This window comes from Stomoxys calcitrans, chromosome 2, assembly GCF_963082655.1.
Source record: "Stomoxys calcitrans chromosome 2, idStoCalc2.1, whole genome shotgun sequence".
NCBI lineage: Eukaryota > Metazoa > Arthropoda > Insecta > Diptera > Muscidae > Stomoxys > Stomoxys calcitrans.
In genome coordinates, this window is record NC_081553.1 from 176,986,444 (window position 1) to 177,008,834 (window position 22,391).

The 22,391-nt window shown below is 39.7% G+C and overlaps 1 protein-coding gene across 11 annotated transcripts in view; it reads right to left on the minus strand.

Moving 5' to 3' along the window:
• The window catches only part of LOC106081495 (dystrophin, isoforms A/C/F/G/H), a 1,057,252-nt gene that overhangs the window by 688,738 nt on the left and 346,123 nt on the right, over positions 1–22,391 (minus strand). For 9 of the 11 annotated variants that reach the window (XM_059362799.1, XM_059362798.1, XM_059362797.1 and 6 more), the window contains 5 exons: positions 14,524–14,592; positions 13,765–13,855; positions 13,581–13,701; positions 9,563–9,696; positions 9,324–9,498 (listed from right to left, as the gene is read on the minus strand). In XM_059362799.1, coding sequence (XP_059218782.1) covers positions 9,324–9,498; positions 9,563–9,696; positions 13,581–13,701; positions 13,765–13,855; positions 14,524–14,592 — 590 coding nt within the window. The remainder of the gene's footprint in view (positions 1–9,323; positions 9,499–9,562; positions 9,697–13,580; positions 13,702–13,764; positions 13,856–14,523; positions 14,593–22,391) is intronic. The other 2 variants (XM_059362800.1, XM_059362807.1) reach the window with 1 other exon arrangement.

The following is a 22,391-nucleotide window of genomic DNA, read 5'->3' on the forward strand; positions in this document are numbered from 1 at the left end:
GTCTACATCCAGTGCATGACACGAACTTTAAATTGGGGACAAAATTACAACTTTCTGAAAACGTAAATTTGAATTAATCGATTCTAACCCACTGGGCGTTGGATGAACGCATTCCATCTATTACAATATGATCCATGAGCCTTACTTTTTGGTCGGGGAACAATTATGTGGGCTTGTGAATTGAACGGTGTTGAAATACTAACTACTAAAGATATTCTCCCTTCTTATCTTGGTGCTCATCCTTGTCGTCTGTTGAGGCATGGATACTGGTAAAACTGATACTAAAAATGTTGGCTTTTTTGCGAAAAGTGACTGGTCTCTTAAATTATGGCTACTCTAGTCATAAACAGCGCATATAGGCAAAAGGGTATCTATGGGAGCAACATCTACATTTAAACCCATTTTGATGAAGTCTGGCACACGTACTGAGGAGTTAAAAAAACACATCGTGCTAATTTTTGTAAAGATCGTTATATACTGTAGACGTTAAATAATCATACCAAGATGTACCCATGGATTTTTTATACATTTGGATAAGAATTTTATATCGAAAGATGGGTTTATATTAGAGCTATAACAGATTAAAGACCGATTCGGGAAATACTTGATATAAATTATGAAAAAAGTCATTATACAAAATTTGAACCGAGTAGGATTAGAATTTAGCCCACCGGAGCCTACAGAATTATAATCAAAATATGGGTTTATATGAGATTTACATATATCTAAATTAGGATCGATTTGGACCATTTACAATACAAGCGACCTACATTAAAAGGAAGTTTGAGCAAAATTTTGAGCCGAGATCTGGAAGCAGACACAACGAAAATGATGCGAAAAATCACCAGCTGCGGAGTGGTGGTTCCGAGTACGAATGAATCCACCACAGTGATATAGGCGACTTTGATAACAACGAAGTCCTGCATAAGGCGAGAGATATACTCTTCATATGTGTAAAGCATTTTCCTATCCTGACCCACAAAAAACAATCATTTCCGTTCGTTTTTTTTTTTTTTTTGACAGATGGGCGGACGGGTATGGCTAGATCAACGTAAAAAGGAGTCTTGTACCAAACGGAATGAAAAAACTAGTACACCACTATCCCATAGTGAAGAGTATTAAAGTATGGTGGTAAATTTCATTTTTTTAATATTTTAAAAGTCATAGAAAGAACATTCATCAACAGTTGAAGGTTACAAATGTTAAATGATCATAAATTTTCGACCTAGACCTTACCCCGCCACTTTGGCAGGGTTCCAAATTTAAATTTTTATTGCTTTAAAGTCTATTGAACTCTAATTGGTATAGGAATTAGATATTTATAGAAAAAAAAACATGATTGCACATCACTCAAAATGCGGGTGCAATAGAAACACCAATAACAACAAAGCGAATGGGAAAAGCAGAGTTCAACCCAAAACAGACACTTGAAAAGTAGCCTATACAAATATATGTATCAGATACTTGTCTAAATTGCACTTTGCTTGTAGTTTTCCTCCCTCTCCCAGTTTCTTTTTCGAATTCAACTTTCCTTTTGTGAATACAATTAAAGTCTCAAAACGATTACACTTAAAGTAATCACTAAGCATCAAGAAGTAGAAATGTAAAAGGAGAAAATAAATGGAAAGAGAAAGAGAGCGTATCACCAACACACAACACCCGGTCTAAAGCCAGTGTTGGAGATGATGATGATGATGATGAAATCGAAAGGAAAACAAAGATGCAACATAGACAACAAACATCATCCAATATAACCCAGAAACAAGGGAGAGGGTGTGTGTGAGTGCATGAAAAATTGCATCTGGGAAGAGCTGCAGTCACAACACTATGGTCCTCTTATGCGTAATGTAAGCATACACATACATGCGGAATAAATCGCTACTCAACACGCCGCCCTAAAGACTTACGCATTATGAATAACGATGATGATGATCGTCATTATCATCATTATGGAGGAGATGGCGCTCAAGTGGTTGTTCTAGGCTTGATGACTACCACCCTACAACGACAACACATGCCATGGCACCACACCACACCATTGCCACTTGCAATAAAGTTGTATGTCGTGTGGCAAATGTTGCCAGCCCCCAAATAGGCATATAAGTGTACACTGTAAAAAAAAGTCTACCATGCATGGCATTTTCGAGTTCTTTGTATGACTTGTTGACTGTTTATAAACAAAAATTAAAAACTTAGCCATACTGGACTTATCCATAATCAGGTTATCAGCATTTATTCCCAGGTTAGGGGCGGCTGGAGGCGAGCGTCGGATCTTGAAGCAAGCGGCTCGCCACAACAAGGGATACATGTGCAATCCCATAAAAAACCCATGCGGTTGGGGCGCTGGGCCAGTAACCCGCCCCCGGAAAACTATGAGAACTACCATGAGAAACAAAGGAATAGTAAAAACGGACTACCCCAACGTTGACGACCCACGCAAACGAAAAACGGACCATGATTTGCGGATCTCCACCTGGAATGTCCGCACTCTTTATAGAGAAGGTGCGGTATACGCGCCGGCGGATGTATTAGAGAAGTACAAGGCAGATATGATCGCCTTACAGGAAATGCGATGGACTGGGAATGGTGTCACTTCAACACCAAACGGTGACGAACTCTACTATAGCTGTCATAGCACGATGCATGAATTTGGCTGTGGATTTGTGGTTAGTCGGAAACTGAAAAACCTTGTGCCCAGCTTTACTCCGGTGGATGAGAAGCTAGCCACAATCCGCATAAAAGCCAAATTCTTCAACATCAGCCTTATTTGTGCCCATGCCCTGACGGAAGACAAAGACGAGCAGACCAAGGATATTTTCTACGAGCACCTAAAGAGATAATATGACCGCTGCCCCGTCCATGATAATAAAATCGTTCTGGGAGATTTTAATGCGAAGCTAGGGAAGAAAGACATCTTTGGTACAACAGTCGGAAAGTTTAGCCTCTACGAGATAACGTCCAGTAATGGGTTGAGGCTGATAGATTTCGCCGCGGCATAATTCAATTCAACATAAAAATATCCACAAAGCCACATGGCTGTCACCCGATCAAAACACGAGAAACCAAATTGATCAGGTTGTGATAGATGGAAGGCATTCATCCAGCGTGTTAGATGTACGATCGATCCGTTGAGCGAATATAGATTCGGATCATTACCTTGTTGCAGCAAAGGTTCGCATCCGCTTGAACATGGCGAGGAAATTACGAACTGACACTACACGGAAGCTGGACATTGAAAAGCTGCAGACAAAACAGATGGCAGCGGCATACTCCACATGACTGACCCAACTGCTTGATGAAAGTACTCCTTGATACGATAATATAATGGCGCAGTGGCAAACTATTGCCCATCCCATGGAAAATGCCGCGAAATCCGTATTTGGGTACCGGAAGCCTACTCCAAGAAACCCATAGAGGAATAAGTCTCCTCCCCAACGCATACAAGATAATCTCGAGCGTACTGTGTGAAAGATTAATACCTAAAGTCAATGAGATAATTGGGTCTTATCAATGCGGCTTTAGACCTGGTAAATCCACCTTAGACCATATATTCCTGGAAAGACCCGAGAAGGACAAATCAACACCTATCACATCTTTGTTGACTAAAAAGCCGCCTTCGATACCCCTATACCTTCAAAGGTATTTCCAGCCATGTCTGAGTTTGGTATCCCTGCAAAATTAATAAGACTCTGCAGGATGACACTTGCTGATACGCGTTCCTCAGTAAGAATAGGAAAGATTCTCTCCGAACCATTTAATACCAAACGAGGTTTCAGACAAGAAGACAGCCTATAGTGTGATCTTTTTTAATATCCTGCTGGAGAAGATTATACGAGATGCAGATCTGAATAGATATGGCACATTAATCACAAGAGAACACATGATACTCGCCTATGCCGACGACATTCACATCATAGGTCGGTCACCGGAAGGAGAATTTGCAGCATTTGAAAGATTCGAAAGAAAGCCAGTGTAAATGGGTCTGGCACTAAATGGAGATAAGACAAAATGGATGGTTTGAACTCTGAACAGCATTGTACAACCAATCAGATAAAGAAAATGGAGAAAGTTGGGAACCACAACTTTGAGATAGTCAATAGCTTTATCTACCTCGGCACCGCCGTAACCGAAATGAAAGACACCAGTTTTGAGATTAAACGAAGAATAATACTGGCAAACAGATGCTATTTTGGACTAAGTAAGCTGTATAGAAACCTCTCGACAGACAAAGATCACACTATACAAGACACTGATACTACCCTTGTTGTTATATGGTTCTGAGGCATGGGTACTTGCGACAGCACATAAGGCAGTGTTTGGAGTATTTGAGAGAAAGATTCTTCGTAAAATATATGGACCAGTTTGCATTAATGGAGAATATAGGCGACGTATGAACCACGAGCTGTATGAGCTGTATGACGACGATAGCATAGTTACAACGGCTGCGTTGGCTAGGTCATATTGTCAGAATGAATGAAGAAGCTCCAGCAAAGAAGTTTTTTGAAGGTAAATACAGTGGTACACGCAAACCGGAAAGACCAAAAGCCCGATGAAAAGAACAAGTGGTGGGAGACACCTCAAAACTTGGTGAGCGCAGAAGATTGAGGCGCTTGAAACGCTATTCTACGTTCGACTACTGTAACAAATGTTCAGTCATAGCCAATTAAAGTAAAGTAATATTCAGGTTATCAACTCTAGTGATCGATGTATAGAAGGTCAGGTTAAAGTCCGATTTGGACCATGGAAAATCAAGGAAGACGTATTCATTCATTGACTCGAGCGCAGACGATCGAGGCGCTTGAAACGATATTCTACGTTCGACTAGTGGAACAAGTGTTTAGTCATAGCCAATTAAAGTAAAGTAATATTCAGATTATCAACTCCAGTGATCGATGTGTAGAAGGCAGGTTAAAGTCCGATTTGGACCATGGAAAAACAAGGAAGACGTATTCTTTCATTGACTCGAGGCATACAGGAGGTAAGAAACGCACAAGAGGAAGCACTGCAGATTTGCAGTCCTTGGAATCATTGAAGTCATCTTATAGCCACTTTCGTCAGTAAAATTGACAATTGAAGTCCTTTGACAGCATGCTTGGCATATTAAATATTCGTATTAAGGATTCGAAGTAATTTTCTCCAAATGAAAAGTGGCGCTTAAATTGCCTCCAATTTCTAAAATCACGATTCTGTAATACACTTTGAATTGATACTTAGTCCGTTGTGTTTAATTATACCTCCTGCGAAATGTACCAAGCATTATCCCTAATGCTGTTAACACTTTTAATTACTTTCTGTGTACTTCCTATGTATGCGCCACCGATTGCTGAGAATTTTCTTTCATAGTCTAAATATATTCACTTTTCCGCTGTGCTTCTCAATTTCCACTATTGACTGTTGCAGTGGCTGGCACTGGCGTTGGTTGTATTGTGCGATGTTGGTTCCGCACTTCATTGGCATACAATGAAGAAAGATGGAATAATTGTATGGATCACCCACTTGTGCCTATGAAATGGAGCAGATTGCTGATATACCACAACATAGGCCTAATGTATTCATGTATCGTCTCAAACAAACGCATCAATTGATTGATAAATTGAAAATCAATGCATCTCTTACGAAAAATAACCAGAAATTCTTGCAAAGGGATTATGACCGAATTCTTTTTTTTTATACTACGAGAAAAATTAAAAATTTTAATGAGTTTCAGAGATCAATTTCCTTTGAATGGCAAAACATCAATTGATTGTAAATGGGATTTGAAATAGAAGATTTAAAATCAAATCTTAACCCATAACCTTTGTTCTGAACAATGAAGTGTACAATTGAGTGTAGATGTTTGTGGTATTGAAGAACAGCGAACTTGCAATATGGAATATACATCTAACAATCAGACAAATTGAGTCAAATTGTGACACGTGTCGTATGATGGTGATGTTGCAAGGGTAAATGGACAATTACATAGTATACAAGAACTTTAACCAAAACTTATTTTCATAGAAGAGATATCAACGGGAATAGTATGACAGAAGAGCTTGCAAGACCAGAAACTAGCGTACCAAGTACAGGAAAGTTGTAGCATGTATATATGCCTCTAATGAACTGAAAGATTATGTGGCACAGCCCTTCGGATGGTCAAGCTATTGGGAGCTGTGAACGCTCCACGATTATGTTGCCTAAACTAAACTGAAACAAGTCTGCCGCTTTGTTTAAATAAGAAGTCTCACTAAAGGTTGCAGGTAAAGATTCTTGCAGAAGCTGTGAGGACGTCGAGGAACTTATATAAAAGTACAGAAGAAAGAATTTTACTTTTTTTAATCGTTCAATACACATATTCGGTCTAAAGCAACTTAGATATTGCACAAGCTTTACATTGTCTTAGATCAGTCAAATCAAATGCTATTGGTCTTGATAATATTGACCAAAGATTCATTAGAATATTAGTTCCTTACCTTCTACCTTATCTTACTCATCTCTTTAATTCAATTCTAATCACCAGTGCATAACCGACAATTTGGAAAATATCAAAGATAATCCCAATCCCTAAATCGAATAACGATTTCCGTCCGATTTCTATATTATGTTACCTCTCGAAAGTTTTCCAGAAGATTTTCCATAAACAAATGTCCCAATATATCCATCATGAATATATCCATCATGAATCTTTGTTGTTCGAAATCAATTAGAAGTGAAATCGATGATGGCAATGTTACTTTCCTCGTCCTACTAGATTATTCGAAAGTTTTCGACTCGGTTGATTATCATAACTTATATATGAAGCTTAGAGGATTTTTAAATCACATCTTAGTAATCGGCAACAGTCAGTGTACGTAAGTGATTCAATATCAGAGCCAATTCTAGTGTCTAAGGGAGTTCCACAAGGATCAATAACAGGCCCGCTCCTTTTTGCGCTCTACGCAAACGATCTTCCTACCCAGCTGGTCCATAGACAAATCCTTATGTATGCTGATGTAAATGCAAATTTTGACCATGAACATTCCACTAAGGAACAGGGGCGAACTTCTCACATATCCATGCGGACAGCCCGATTCAAGTTTAAGCTCAATAATAAGGGGCCTCCTTTGTATAGCCGAGTCTGAATGGCGTGCCGCAGTGCGACACCTCTTTGGAGACAAGTTTTACATGGCATAGTACCTCACAAATGTTGCCAGCACTAGGAGGGGAAAACCACCGCTGAAATTTTTTCTGATGGTCTCGCCAGGATTCGAACCCAGGCGTTCAGCGTCATAGGCGGACATGCTAACATCTGGGCTACGGTGGCCTCCATCGGTCTATATGGCAGCTATATCCAAATCTGCACCGATCTAAGGCGTCTTCTGGAAGGACATCAAGGGGCCTAACTCAAATCACTGTCTCAAATTTCAGCAAAATCGAACAAAAAATGTGCGTTTTATGGACCTAAGACCTTAAATCAAAAGATCGGAGACAAATTGAAAAAAGTTTTGGAAGGGTCCAACACTGCCCTAAATTTCAGAAAAATCGGATAAAAAATGCGCCTTCCTATTAGCCCAAAACCTTAAATCGAAAGATCGGTCTATTTGGCAGCTATATCTAAATCTGAACCGATCTGGGCCAAATTGAACAAGGATCTCGTGAGGCCTAGCACAACTCACTGTCCTAAATTTCAGGGAAATCGGACAATAAATGCGTCTAGTATGGGCCTAAGACCTTAAATCGAGAGATCGGTCTTAAATCGAGAGATCGGTCTATGTCCAAATGTGAACCGAACTGAACCAAATTAAACATGATGGCCTAACATAACTGTCAGCGAAATCGGGCAGTAAATGCACCTTTTAATCGCCCAAGACCTTAAATTGAAAAATCGATATATATGTCAACTATATAGAAATCTGCACCGATCTGGGCCAAATTAAAATAATATGTCGACAACTCACTGTCTCAAATTTCTGCAAAATCGGATAATAAATGTGGATTTTATGGGCCGCCTAAGACCTAAAATCGGCAGATCGGTCTATAGGCGGGCTATATTAAAATATAGTCCGATATAGCCCATTTCGAAATCAACCTGGCTATGGAAAAAGAAATAATCGGTTAAAAATTTCAGCTCAACGTCTTTATTTTTAAAGAGTGTAGCAGATCGGCAGACAGACGGACGAACGGACATGGCTAGATCGCCTTAGGTTTCTGGGACGATCAAGAATATATATGCTTTATATGGTCGGAAATGGATATTTCGATGTGTTGCAAACGGAATAACAAAATGAATATACCCTCACCCTTTGATGCTGGGTATAAAGAGATATTAGCGATAAGTTTCCTTGCCTTGGGCACATGGAATTTCTTTCAGTATTTGTGTTTAAGGTATTCTTAAGGTATTGTTCTACGTCTCTCACATTCCTATTTACAAAGATTTTTATTTGATCAATATCACAGGGATAATTCAAACCACGAATAAGTTAGGATTTTTGCTATTACAGTGGTATGGCAAAATTGTGTGCTATCTCTCAGCTTTTTAAAAACCCAGTCCAATAATACAATTTCCCAGATCAACTCTTACTTACTTCAAAGAATTACCTAAAGTTGTAAATAACTGTTTACAGTTTGGTGTTGCTTAAACTAGAGAAAATAAGATTTTGTCCAACGTCATAAGAATGGTTTGGGTTTTTTGACAGATTAGTGTAGGAAAATGAAATTGAGGGAATTGTTTTCAAAAAAAATACTTAATGTCATAATATTGGTCCCATTTTATTCAGGCTGTTTTTAAATAACTAACCAAAAATTAATCAACTATTCTCATGTACTAATTTCACCGACGATTTCAAAATCTTTCGTTCGTTTGCCGATACATTCAACCAATACTTTATACACTTTGACTTTGATTATTTTACTAGTTAATCTCAGCTCAATATTAGGAAATGTTATATGAATACTATTTATTTTCTTTTTCAACCATTAGAAGCATAACAAAAAGACACATTTTCAAATTTGAAATAAAGTTTTCAAGTATTTTCTCTCCGAACTTCATAAAATATTTCATCATGATAATGTTAAAGAAATTACCAAATAAAAGCTTCAACTTTTTTGGGGGAAGTATTAAAAGTAGCCCCAATTTCTGTTCAATGAATTTCCGAATTTTTCATAAACAAATACGTTCATAAAGATTTCTGAAGAATGGTATTTTTAATCACCCATAATCAAATATGCTAGTAAAGTATACTGACATCATAAATGTTTATAATTATATTAAAAATTAATTTAACACAAATTGCCATCATTGATGTATTAGAAGTCATTCAATACATTCTCTTCATGAATAAATAGTTGAAAAATATCTCAGCACTTACCTTGAACATTAATGGATTTCTCTCTATTTCAGCTTCAGCACTTTCACACAATGATTCGGATTCCGATAGGAAAGCCAAAAATTGATCCATAGCTCGATCAAATGATTGCAAGCTATGAACAGCAGCATGCAGTTGTTTGCCACGATTTATAACGCCGTTATTTAAGTTTGAATATCTGAAAGAGAAATTTGAAGAAAATTATTTATGGTATTTACAACTGTTACAGATATGCATGTCACCTCTGGTTGATGGTTTCAGTCATTTTCTTTATTCTTGTGGTATCATCAGCTGGATAGACAGCAATCAGTTTTTGTGTCAAAGTATTGAAGATTTCAAATTGTTGCTTATTTTGATGTAATTCAGCATGGAAGGACTGTAAAGAACAAATATAAGAATTATAATTCGTACATAGAACATGTAAAGAAGGCAAAAGTTGATCAACATAACACCATACACCACCGTGTTTACCAACTATGGTGATCGATCGAAATACGCAAATTAGCCCAAAGAAATAATATTATTTTTTGGCTGGAATTTAGGGCGTCATTTTTGAGTGGTAGTATGAAACTGCAAGCCAAAAAGTCAAATTTGAAAAAGGTCTTGAAGTTTTGCGCTCCAATTTTGGTACAGATGTGAGAATGCCCCATATTAAACACTAGTCTCAACGCGTGTCTTGTACTAACATTATACAGCAGTTATCAGTCCTATAGTTCTATATGGTGTTGGGGCTTGGTGGACCTTTTGTTCTATACCCAGCGGGATCTAAACTGAGGACGACACCCTCGAATAAAATGGATTTCATCCTTTAATGCCTCAGGGCGTTGCTGCTAGCAGCAGCTATTAAATAAATAGTAATGGTAAAAGTTAGTAGCAAATACTTCTGAAATTAGAAAAAGCTCTCGGTTGGCGTAGATCTGTTAACAAATCGTTAAGCAACCGCTCATCATACAAGTTTGCACCTCGAGATAAGGTTCAAAGGGCTACATGAACGTTGCACGATTATATGGTACAATCTAAGGGGTCGATTATGGATGACAATTCAATTATAGTTGCATTGCCAGGTGATAAAATCATGAAATAAAAATTAGTACAAAGTTCGAAATAGTTGTCAGTTCCATTTAATATCACTGTTTTGAATGTTCCGCTACGTTGTAAAAAATTATACACTTCAACACAGAAATAGAAATTTCAGAAACAAATTTGAGCGTTGGAAACTCAACTGAAGTTGGGCTGCAATCCATAATCGACTCATAAAATTAAGGAGGTTGTAGCAATGCTCTGATTTGCCGAGAAAGGCTAAATTCTTGTGCAATGGTGCAAAGAGTGGCGGGCAATCCGCAAGGACTGCGTTCACTCGGTAGATGTGTTAGCCATCTTGAAACGCCGTCTAGTCTGTAGGTTCTCTCTAGTAGCGCTTCACCTGACGTCTTTGGGCGGTGGATTCCTATACACAAGGTGGTGATTGGAATGCTCTCTGCGATGACAACCAAGTATATATTGCTTAGACCATATGTAGTTGTTCCTTCCCTCGGGAAAGATCTTTGTTTTCTTCTACAGGTAGTCGACTTGAGAACTGAAGTGACAAACCGCCGCAGTAGTTATTCCACTGTGTGTCGCTCAACAGGCAAGTTCACACCAGTGCTGCATAATTTACCACTGCCCGACTAATTGCTTTATATGTAGTCAACAATGTTGCTCTATCAGGATCCCAAGTCCCGCCGGCAAGCATATTCAGGAGATTTTTTGTACCCTCCATCATAGAATGAGGGTATACTAATTTCGTCATTATGTTTGTAACACCTCGAAATATGTGTCTGAGACCCCATAAAGTATATATAAGCTTGATCGTCATGTCATTTCAATTCGATCTAGCCATGTCCGTCTGTCTGTCGAAAGCACGCTAACTTTCGAAGGAGTAAAGCTCACCGCTTGAAATTTTGCACAAATACTTTTTATTAGCATAGGTCAATTGGGATTGTAAAGAAAGTAATCAGTCCATGTTTTGATATAGCTGCCATATGAACCGATCTTGGGTCTTGACTTCTTGAGCATCTAGAAGGCGCAATTCTCGCTCGATTTGACTGAAATTTTTCAAGTGGTGTTTTGGTATCATTTCCAACAACTGCTCAAATCGGCTCATGTTTATGGTTCAAATTGGTCCATGTTTTGATATAGCTGCCATTTAAACCGACCTTGGGTCTTGACTTCTTGAGCCTCTAGAGAACGCAATTCTCGTCCGATTTGACTGAAATTTTAACGTAGTGTTTTGGTATCACTTCCAACAACTGTGTTAACTACGATTCAAATCGGTTCATAATCTGGTATAGCTGTCATATAAACCGTTTCTTGACTTCTTGATCTCCAATAGAGCGCGCAATTCTAATCCGATTTGGCCGAAATTTTGTACAACGGGATCTTGACTCCTTGAGCCTCTAGAGGGCGCAGCTCTCATCCGATTTGGCAGAAATTTTGTACAACGGCTTCTCTTCAACATAAGTGTCTAATATGGTCTGAATCGATCAATAGCTTGATACAGCTCCCATATAATCCTATCTACCGATTTTGCTTCTTGAGTCCCTACAAGGCGCATTTCTTATCCGAATGAGTTAGACGCAGATGTCAACAACGCGGGTACCCGAATCGATTTCTCATACTATCGTTGGCATATGATACGATCTTGATGTCGTCTGAAGAATGCGGAATAGAGGATATTTAGGTGTAAAACAGTGCCGGATTTATCACCCCACTTTGAGGAATTCTCTAAATTCCACAAACTACTTGCCTCGGCCGAGAAGGGATGCCTCATCAAGCATCCGAGAAGGGATTTTGGGAGAGTCTAGAGACTCTCCCTTTATTAGCTCCTGCTTCAGGAGTAGGATCACTTTTCCCATTTTTCAGACATCGCAAGCCATTAGAGTGCTCAGAGACAAATAGAGGATCTGTGTACTCGATTTTCGGTACATCAAACCCGCACCAAATACGACTTGGCGCTGCGGATAACATTTAAACCTTCGTCCACGGCCAATTGTGATGGAAACCTTGTTGACTACGTACAAAGCAATTGGCCGGTCTGTGGTAAGTTGTGCAGCGCCAGTGTGGTCTCTTCAACTTTGTGACACGCAGTGGAATAATATTCAGATCTGTCAGAATGCCGCCCTCCGAACTGCGACGTCCTGGTTCCTCATTTCTCATGTGGACCACCTCCATCAGGAGACAAAGATCCTACCAGTGCGAAGACATACTACATGCTTTATAAGAAATATCTTTTGGTCTCTGTTATCACAGAGACCATCCAAATCATCATCTTGTGGATAGATATCCACCGCCCAGAAGCCTTAAGGTAGATCTACATGACCTAGAGCGTGAGGTTCAGCGCTGCAGGAGAGAACTTCTAGATCAAGCGGCATATCAAGCAGACACGGTAGCAGATATAGTAATTGGCTACCGGGTGAATGTAGTCCTTCGAGAACGACCGTCTCCCATTGCACCTGAAGAAATTGACCTCCCCCGGCAAACCAGAGTAGTTCTGGCTCAATTACGTTCCGGCGGATGCAGCCGCCTCAACTCCTACAGAGCAAGGATTGATGCCGACGTGCAAGATGTATGTAATTAGGGACCGCACGATACACGTCACCTGTTTAACTGCCCGGCCAGACCCAGATCCCGGTGGACGCACCCCATCTTAGTCGCAGAGTTCCTGGTCACTTGACATAAAAATAAAACACAATAAACTGCTTCATCAACAACAACAACAACATCGATGTAGGTCGTGGGGGATTGCAAATGGGCCATATCCGTTCAGATTTAGATATGGCTCCCATATGAACCGATTTCCCGATTTGACTTCTCCAGACCCTGCAAGTCGCAATTTTTGTCCGATTTGGCTAAAAATTTTTGCATTTAGTATTCTGCTATGACTTCCAATAACTGTGCCATGTACGCTCCAAATCGGCTTATAACCTGGTATAGCTGCCACATAAACCGATCTTCCAATTTGAATTCCTGAGTCCCTGGAAGTCGCAATTTTTGCCCGATTTGGTTGAAATTTTGCACGTAGGGTTCCGTTATGAGGTCTAACAACTGTGTCAAGTACGGTCTAATTCGGTCTATAATCCGATATAGCTCCCATATAAACCGATCTCCCGGTTTGACTTCTTCTTTACCACTAAACAATTCTGATATGTTTCACTCTAGGGACATTTGCCGAAAGATCGACCTTTGAGAGTTCCTTTGAAGTAAGACTGACTTTGTACTCACCTTTTGTTCCTTTTGCTGAGCTTCCAATATATCAGCTGTGGTAGCCACGGTGCCCATACGTTCGGCACGGGCCTCCATACGTTGCAGCCATTTCTCAAGTTCCAAACGTTTGGCCTCATATCTATAAAAAAAATTAACAGAAGGTGAGGTTCCAACCTTTCAATCCAAATAGCAAAAATCTTACCTTTGGGAATCACTTAACATGCTTTTAAGTTGAGCCGCCCTCTGTAACACACATTGTGAGGTCTCGTCCCAATGTTCACGCAAACGGGTGACTAAAAAAATTAAAATAAACAATCAATTACACATTTTCTTTTTTTAAACAAATGAGGAAAATTAGAGAAAATTAAAACTATTGCAACAAATATATTAAACAAACATTTTTACAACCATTTAGAAAGTGCTAAAGGAAAAAAAATTTAAAATTTTATTAAAACCTTGTGGAATACCCTGTGGTAAGTGGATTCATTTTAGGTCAGGGTTGTATTCACATTAACCAGGGTTGATTAAACTTCGTTCTTCATTCTAAGAGTCCTCTTCAAGGAGGAAATTTGTGAAAAAAAAACACAAGTGAGTAAAAAACATGGTGAATTTATACATACTTAAAAAGAAATACATGCTGTATTAGTAGCCGAGATTAAAAGAAATCGTGGATGATTTGGTTTAAGGCATGGCAGGTTAAGTTAGCCTTAGCATTTTTGGTTTATATGATTTGTAATGGGGATTGGTTAATTGCTTGTTTGATTTTTCTTAATTTTCTTTGCCTTTTCTGATTATTTAGCGTTACAAACCAATTATTTTGTTTAGCTTTTACAACACCAATTTAAAAAATATAAAATTTTCTGGAACATCTCTGTGTTTTTAGTCTATTAACAAAAAAAGATGGCAGTGTGTTAAGAATTGGTGGCGGATTTCAAGTGAAATTTTTCTTTGACAACTTTACCTTTCAGACAACATCGCATATAGTCCAAATCGGCGGAACAATGCGGTGCTAACGAGAATTGTTTCAATTCTAATGGAAAATAGAAGGAAAGATTAAGATAGAAACAAAATATTCATGCTTAATATTTAGTTAAGAGTATTTATTTAATCATTGATCATGACTTCTTTAGTACAGAAGTTGTGAAGCATAAACTGCAAGGAATTGTTTTGTAAAGTGCCAGGAAATGAATTGTAAATGGCATGGTTTATGGTGAGGGGAAGATGAAAGTCAATCACAATTATGAAATTGGGGGGGGGGGATAAGCACGCATTTATTAAATGCCAAAGTGGTTTGTTCAGATTCCAATTATCATGAAGAGTAATTTCAGAACTGGTGCTAAAACTTCAACTCTATATATTCCCAAAATGTTTTTTTTTTCTTTCATTCCATTAAAAGAGGTTTTATGTGTCAATCCGTTTTGGAGTTTGAGTGATTCAAAATACAAAAAAGAAATGTGTTGCATATCTCTTGTACAGATCGATCTGTCTTCTCTCGCTGGTAGCCTAGACGCTTGAGTGACTCCTCGTTCCGAGCCAAGTTGGAGAATTTCCATTTGCTGAGCACAGAGCATTTTCCAATACCTTTTAACCTCTACCTATCCTCTATTCAACACCCTCCTGACGGCACCGAGATTGTATCATATGTGGAAGATTGTATGATCATGGCTTGCCAAACTTGGAGACATCCACGTGAGGTTGTAATACCACCTCACCAATCTTGCCGTTTATATCGCTTCAAAAAATGTTAACATATCTGTCAGCAAATCTTCAAAAATTGGAAGGTCAAATTCTACTGGGCTACTATAGCAGAGACCATACCACTCATCATCTTGTGTATATCCAATGTCCAGGGATATAGGGGTGGATCTACATGAGAACGAGAGGTTCAGCGCTACAAAATAGAACCTCTTGATCAGGCAAGTCTAGATAGCATTAACGCAGGTACCAGTTTTTATTGGGCTACTATAGCAGAGACCATATCACTCATCATCTTGTGTATATCCAATGCCCAGAGATATAGGGGTGGATCTACATGAGAGCGAGAGGTTCAGCGCTACAAAATAGAACCTCTTGATCAGGCAAGTCTAGATAGCATTAACGCAGGTACCAGTTTTTACTGGGCTACTATAGCAGAGACCAGTGGTATGGTCATCTTGTGTATATCCAATGCCCAGAAATATAGAGGTGGATCTACATGAGAGCGAGAAGTTCAGCGCTACAAAAGAGAACCTCTTGATCAGGCAAGTCTAGATAGCATTAACGCAGGTAGCACTGTAGCAGTAGCGGTACACTACTATAGAGTGAACACAGTCTTTGGAGATAGAACGCTAAGCTCTGTTCACTAAAGAAGTTATCCCTCGGCAGACCAGAGAAGTACCAGCACAATTGCCTTCCGCAGCCGCCCAACTCCTATTGAGCTACTACACACACCGCACACGCCATATGTTTAATTGCCCAGCCAATGCTACTCGATTCAGTACCAGATCGCTCTGAATGCACCCCAACTCAGTCGAAGAGTTCCTAGGTACGGATATTTCTCAAAGGAAAGGATAAATCACAACAAATTGGCACAACAACAACAACGAGTTCGGAATGCAAGTTCGGCCGGACCGAATCTTGTGGACCCACCACCATGGATTCTGCTAAAAATGTACCCTCATTAACTGAGTTTGTATTTGAATTATTTTGGTCTTAAGTAGTCATATCGGGATATCGGTACATAGGGGGTCTATATCACCATATTGAACGATTTGGATAAAACTTGACACTAATGTTGTAAGTCATAAAAACAGTTTTTGGGCCAAATTTCAGCCAAATCAGATGAAAAAGTACCCTTGTAAGGGCTGAAGAAGTCTAATCTGGGGATCGGTTTAGATTGGAGTTATATCTGTTTACAGGCCGATTCGGGTCATACTTGGTCAGGATGTTAATTTCAGCCAAATCGGATGAAATTTGGGACTTGTGAGGGCTTAAGAATTCAAATCCGGCGATCGGTTTATAAGAGGGCTATATCTGTTTACAGGCCGATTCGGATCATATGTGTCATGGATGCTGCAAGTCATAACTCAAGTATTTGTTCCAAACTTCAGCTTAATCTGATGAAAATTTAGGCTTCTAGGGGCTCAAGAAGTCAATTTGGGGGATCGGGTTATATGGGGGCTATATATGTTTACATACCGATGCATATCATACATGTCATTGATGTTGGTAGTCATAACTAAAGTCCTTGTTCCAAATTTCAGCCCAATTGGATGAAAATCGAGGCTCATAGAGGCTCAAGAAGTCCAATCAGGGGATCGGTTTATATGGGGGCTATATCCAAATCCGAACAGATGGACATGGCTAGATCGACTAAGAATGTCGCGACGATCCAGATTATATATAATTTATGGGGTCGTAGACCAATATTTCAAGGTGTTACAAACGGAATGACTAGATTGGTATACCCCCATCATATTGTTCAAGGGAGTTTGATATCAGACTGCCCCTATAGACTAGCATAACCAACGTTCTGCTGCTCTATACTATCCATCTAAAGGGTGATTTTTTAAGATCTATAGAAAATTAACAACAAAAAACACACACACATAAAATTCAGAAAAATGCATGGAATCTTTATTTGAATCGATAGTACGGTCCATATAATGTAATGTTTAAGGATTATTTCGCGCAAATGTCGACCGTGACTGTGCCTCAATAGATCCATCCGCTTAGTCCAATTTTGGCATACTCTTTCCAACATTTCGGCCGGTATCTCACGAATAAATGCTTCAATGTTGTCTTCCAATGCGTCGATTGAAGCGGGCTTGTCTGTATAGACATGAGCCCCATTAAAAATTATCTAAAGGAGTTAAATCGCACGAGCTAGGCGGTCAATTGACCGGTCCCGAACCTGAAATAAAATGTTTACCGAACTCGCCTCTCACTAAGTCAATTGTTACGTGTGTTGTGGGGCATGACCACATGTCATGCAAGTCAAGCTCTTGCATTTTGGGTAAAAACAAGTTTGATATCATCTCACGGTAGCGCTCACCATTCACAGTTGCGTTACGATTTGCATTATCTTTGAAGAAGTACGGTCCAATGATGCCACCAGCCCATAAACCGCACCAAACTGTGACTTTTTCTGGATGCATTGTTAGCTCCTTCAATGCTTCTGACTGATGATCACTCCAAAATCGACAATTCTGCTTTTTTACGCACCCATTGAGCCAAAAATGAGCTTCGTCGCTCAATGGAAGAAGCGCGCAATGAACTTTCTTAACAGAGCACGCATTTTGATAATAAAATTCAATAATTTGCAAGCGTTGTTCGTTTGTAAGACGATTCATGGTTAAATTATAGACCAAACTGAAGATGCTTGGCAGTGGAACAAAGCACGAAACGTGCGTGGGCTGTTTAAGCCAGTGTTACCAAAAAGATAATTGCTAACTAAAAAATCACCCCTTTATTACTTAGCATGTGGGATATTCAGTCTTCAGAACCCAATTCCCTTAGTGCTGGTATAGGGATTGGATCAGTGTTTCTATGTGAGCACACCATCTCTGTATTTAATATTCCCAAATGTGCGTGGGCTGTTTAAGCCAGTGTTGGCAAAAAGTTTATTGCTAAAAATCACCCCTTTATTACTTAACATGTGGGATATTCAGTCTCCAGATCCCAATTCCCTTAGTGTTGATATAGGGATTGGATCAGTATTTCTCTCCTCACACTGTCTCTGTATTAAACATTCCCACTAAGAAGGAGTATTATATGTTGTGGACAACACGGTGCAACGTGGTTTCCATCGATGGCGTTTTGATATAGGCATCTTGGCATATCGGCCATATACACAAGGAAGGCACATTGGGATAAGTTTCGGTATAGATTTTGCAAGGCCATCTCTTGTAGACCTTTAAGGAAGTGAAAACTGCGGAAAATGTTCATATGATGGTCTAGCGGTTCATGAACGCGTTAAAACCCTTAAGTCCTCATGTGCTTCAGCCTAACCCAGGGGCAAACACCCAACGGCATAGTGGACCCCGAAAAGGACAGTGGAATATTCCGAAGGTATATGGAGTTACTGCAACTGCACCTACGTACAATCAGCGATTTTAAGTGGAGAGTATCATTGAGAGACTGGTAGCCACCGACTCTTGCTTACATTCTAAGTACCTACGAGTATAAAAATCGATATGACAAGGCGAATCTTTAAGTAACCAATGGTAATCATGTTCCTGCGGCGATCGGTCCTTTAGACCGGATTCAGCTTGCTCTTCCATATGAGTTTGTCGCTACTATCAACACTACTGGCTACTGTTAACAAAAACAACAATCTAAATTTTGTATGAGCTAAAATAAATACAACACAAAAAACAAAAATTTAATTTTATTTGAACAACAAAAATAAAAATTAAAAAAAAAAAAACGGAAGTTTAATTTTATAAAATTATTCATACCCGGTAGTTGAGGGCTTTGTGCCAATTGAGTCTCATCATGCGATGAACGTCTGCGTAAACGCATTTCTTCACGTGTCAAAGCGGCCACAGCGGAACCTTGGGCCGCCGCAGCAGCTGCTGCTGCAGCTCTCGATTGAGCCTGGTGTTGCAGGAGGGCAGCAGCTGCCGCTGAACCAGGACTTTGTCCTGTATTATGAACCACATTTCCGGGAATGTTGCCCAACAATTGTTGACGTATATGTTCTCGGAACTCTGAACTCAAGGGCATAGGACCGCTGGGTGCTGCTGCGACTGGGGCTTGGTTGGGTGGCACAGGAACAACTGGAACCACTGGCACAACAGGTCCTTGAGGTTTAGTGAAATCCGTATTTGTGGTGGGCACATGCGAACGATGTCGACTGTATTGCAGCTCCAATGGAAGATTGCGATCCAAGGAACGCATATGATGCTCTATGGTGGAACGCATGGCCTGCTGTTGACATTGTTCCAATTGACTGAGATTGTTGGTGGAGGAGTTTTGCAATTGCTGGGCTCTTAGCTGTTTGATCTCCTCGATTGATTGTCTGGCGGCGGCAGCGGCATTTTGAACCGTATTCTCATCCAGAGAGAGGTTACGTTCATAGGCAGCTGCTCTGATATTAACCGCTGAGACATGACGATTGCCGGAGCTAAGTGCTGCCTTGAATTGCATATCGAAATTGTTTTGTGCTTCCAAGGAACGTAGATTCATTTGTTCTTGCATGGCCCGCTCCATATTGCGCAGTCCGCTCTCAATGCCACGCAAAGCATCCTCAGAGCCAAAATCCTCTGAAGGGGATATGCGTGATGAGGATGAATTGGAGGAAGAAGCTGTGGAGCATTTTTTAACATCACTGGCCCGCGTTGGTGCCGGCGAGGGTACATTTTTGTCCAGGGGCATATCAAAGGGATTGGAAGATCTTTTGGCTTCCGGCTTCTCAGGCGGCACTGGGGGTTTATCTTTGAACTTTGCCACAGACAGTGGAGAATTCTGTGCGCTATTTTGTGCTGAGCATTGGGCCGAACCTGGTTTCCGAGGCAATGGAGGAGGCTGCCGTCCGGGCGGTGGCAAATTGAAACCATCTGGCAGACTTTTCAAACTATGCCGCTTGGGTGGAATTTCGGGCGGTGTCGAACGATCTGAAGAACGTGCCGGTATAGCAGGAACTGGTTTGTTATGTTGCGGCGGCAATGGAGGCGGCTGAGCTCCTGCCGGCTTTGGCGGCAAATGCAACGGAGGCTTTGAGTGATTGACAACACCCCCTAAGGGGGGCGAAGGATGGTCCTCCTGGGAGGCTTGTTTGCGTAAAATTTGTTGTGCTCTTATGGCAGCTTGTGCGGCAAGTTCCGAATTGAGTCGTGGTATCTCAGGAGCCATTTTCGGCATATCACTATCATTGGATTTGGCAGTCATTTTGGGGAAATTCTAAATTCACAACAAATGGCAATGGCAATGGTGATTTGTGACAGCGATAATGTGCGTTTTTGTAGGTTTTGGCTTTCGGTTTTTAAGGATTGGAATATGTTGACTGATATTTTGCTGCTAATTTCGTTTTCGTGGATATGGTTTTGGGAGGAAGTCGATTTGAGGCAATTCGATACAGTTTGCACAAAAATGCTCACAACATTTTTGTTGGTAGTTTTTGAGCTCAATTGTATGGCAGAACATTAAAGAGTTTTAATTTAACACTGACATTGCTTGGTGTTTGATGCATATTTTCAATGATTTAAAACTGTAAATTGGTGATTAGGGTTTTTATTTTGCATCTCTTCGTAAATTAGTTGCAATTATTATGGCTGTTAAAAATATGGATGTATAAAAACACTTAAGCACTTAGAGACATGTTGTTTTGTGGAACTATGGCTTTTATTTTAATTGATTTATAAACACTTCTTTGCGAACTATGTTTGTTTTTGTAATTGCGAAGGATTTATAACAGGATTATAGTAAACACACACACACGTATTATGACAGATATTTTTAGCATGCTTTTTTTGGTATTGTTTGGTTTAATAGTTATACCGTTTTCAATAGTATGTTGTGAGAGATACGTTTAAGATAGTTTTTGATAATTTCTATGGACTTTTTTCAACATTTATTGTTTGCTGCATACTTCTAGGTAACATATTTAAAGCATACTTTTAGGTTCATTTTATTTTGTAGTACCTTAACATAATATTCTGAATTGATCATAAAACTTTTTTGCATGTAAATTGCCTATTAACTTCATTTCGCACCTAAAGTTAAAAGCTTTCGGCATCGTGGCAAGTGCAGATAGTAATTTCCTTTGCAACTTCTGGCATTAAGTCACAGTTGGTATAAGAAACACCCTCGTATTATGAAATATATTTTTAGCATCATTTTTTTTTGGTATTGTTTTGTTAAATAGTTGTACCGTGATAGATAAGTTTAGAATAGTATTTTATTATTTTCATGGACTTTATAAGCAATTATTGTTTGTTGCATACTTCTAGGTTACAAATTTTAAGCATACTTTTAGGCTTATTCATTTTATAGTACTCTACATAATATTCTGAATTAATTATCTTTTTTATCTGTTTAGTTTTTAACGGCCGGTCATGCGAGTCAATTTTTGTTCATTGTCTTTCAAGTCGAGCTTAATGACCGCATGACTAAGGAGAAAGCTCACTTAGCCTCACAGGAGTGGTGGCAACAATTTGTCTAGCCACAATGTCCAGAGGCATAAGGACATTGTGGCTACACAAATTGTTGCCACCACTGCTGTGAGGCTAAGTGAGCTTCTCCTAAGTCATGCGGCGACTACGGACACTATGCTTGATACAATACCCGATATTGCAGGCAGTGTTGATTTCACATTGCCTGATCCACTTTTTGATAAAAAGAACTGTACCTATATTCCTGAAAGGACCGATTGGAACTACAATATCCCTATAATAAAGTTCTATAGACTTCTTTACATATGGTTTCAAATTAGAGCATCAGATGGGCTCTGGGGTGTACGCTGAAGAACTCTAGACTTGAAGAGGTCTACCGCTTAGTAGATGTCACCTTTGTATCGGAAGATATCAAAGGAAGTATACGCGACTGAGGAGTATTGGATGACCACAGTTTATCTGATCATCGTTATATTGGATTCAGCCTTGGCGCAAATCCTTCGAAAGTGGTCCCTCTATTAAACATTAGATAGGTGGATTGGGATACATTTTAGCCCATATTCTGCACGACAATCCCCTCTAGGCCTGAAAAGGAAGTGGAAACTGCGGAAGATATAGACATAATGGTAAAGCGGATCACGAAGGCCCTGAGTGACTCGCTGGACCCCAGAGCTGGTTGGTCTTAGAGAGTACTGCAGAAAGCTCTTTAACAGTGCGAAAGCCACAACAACACCAC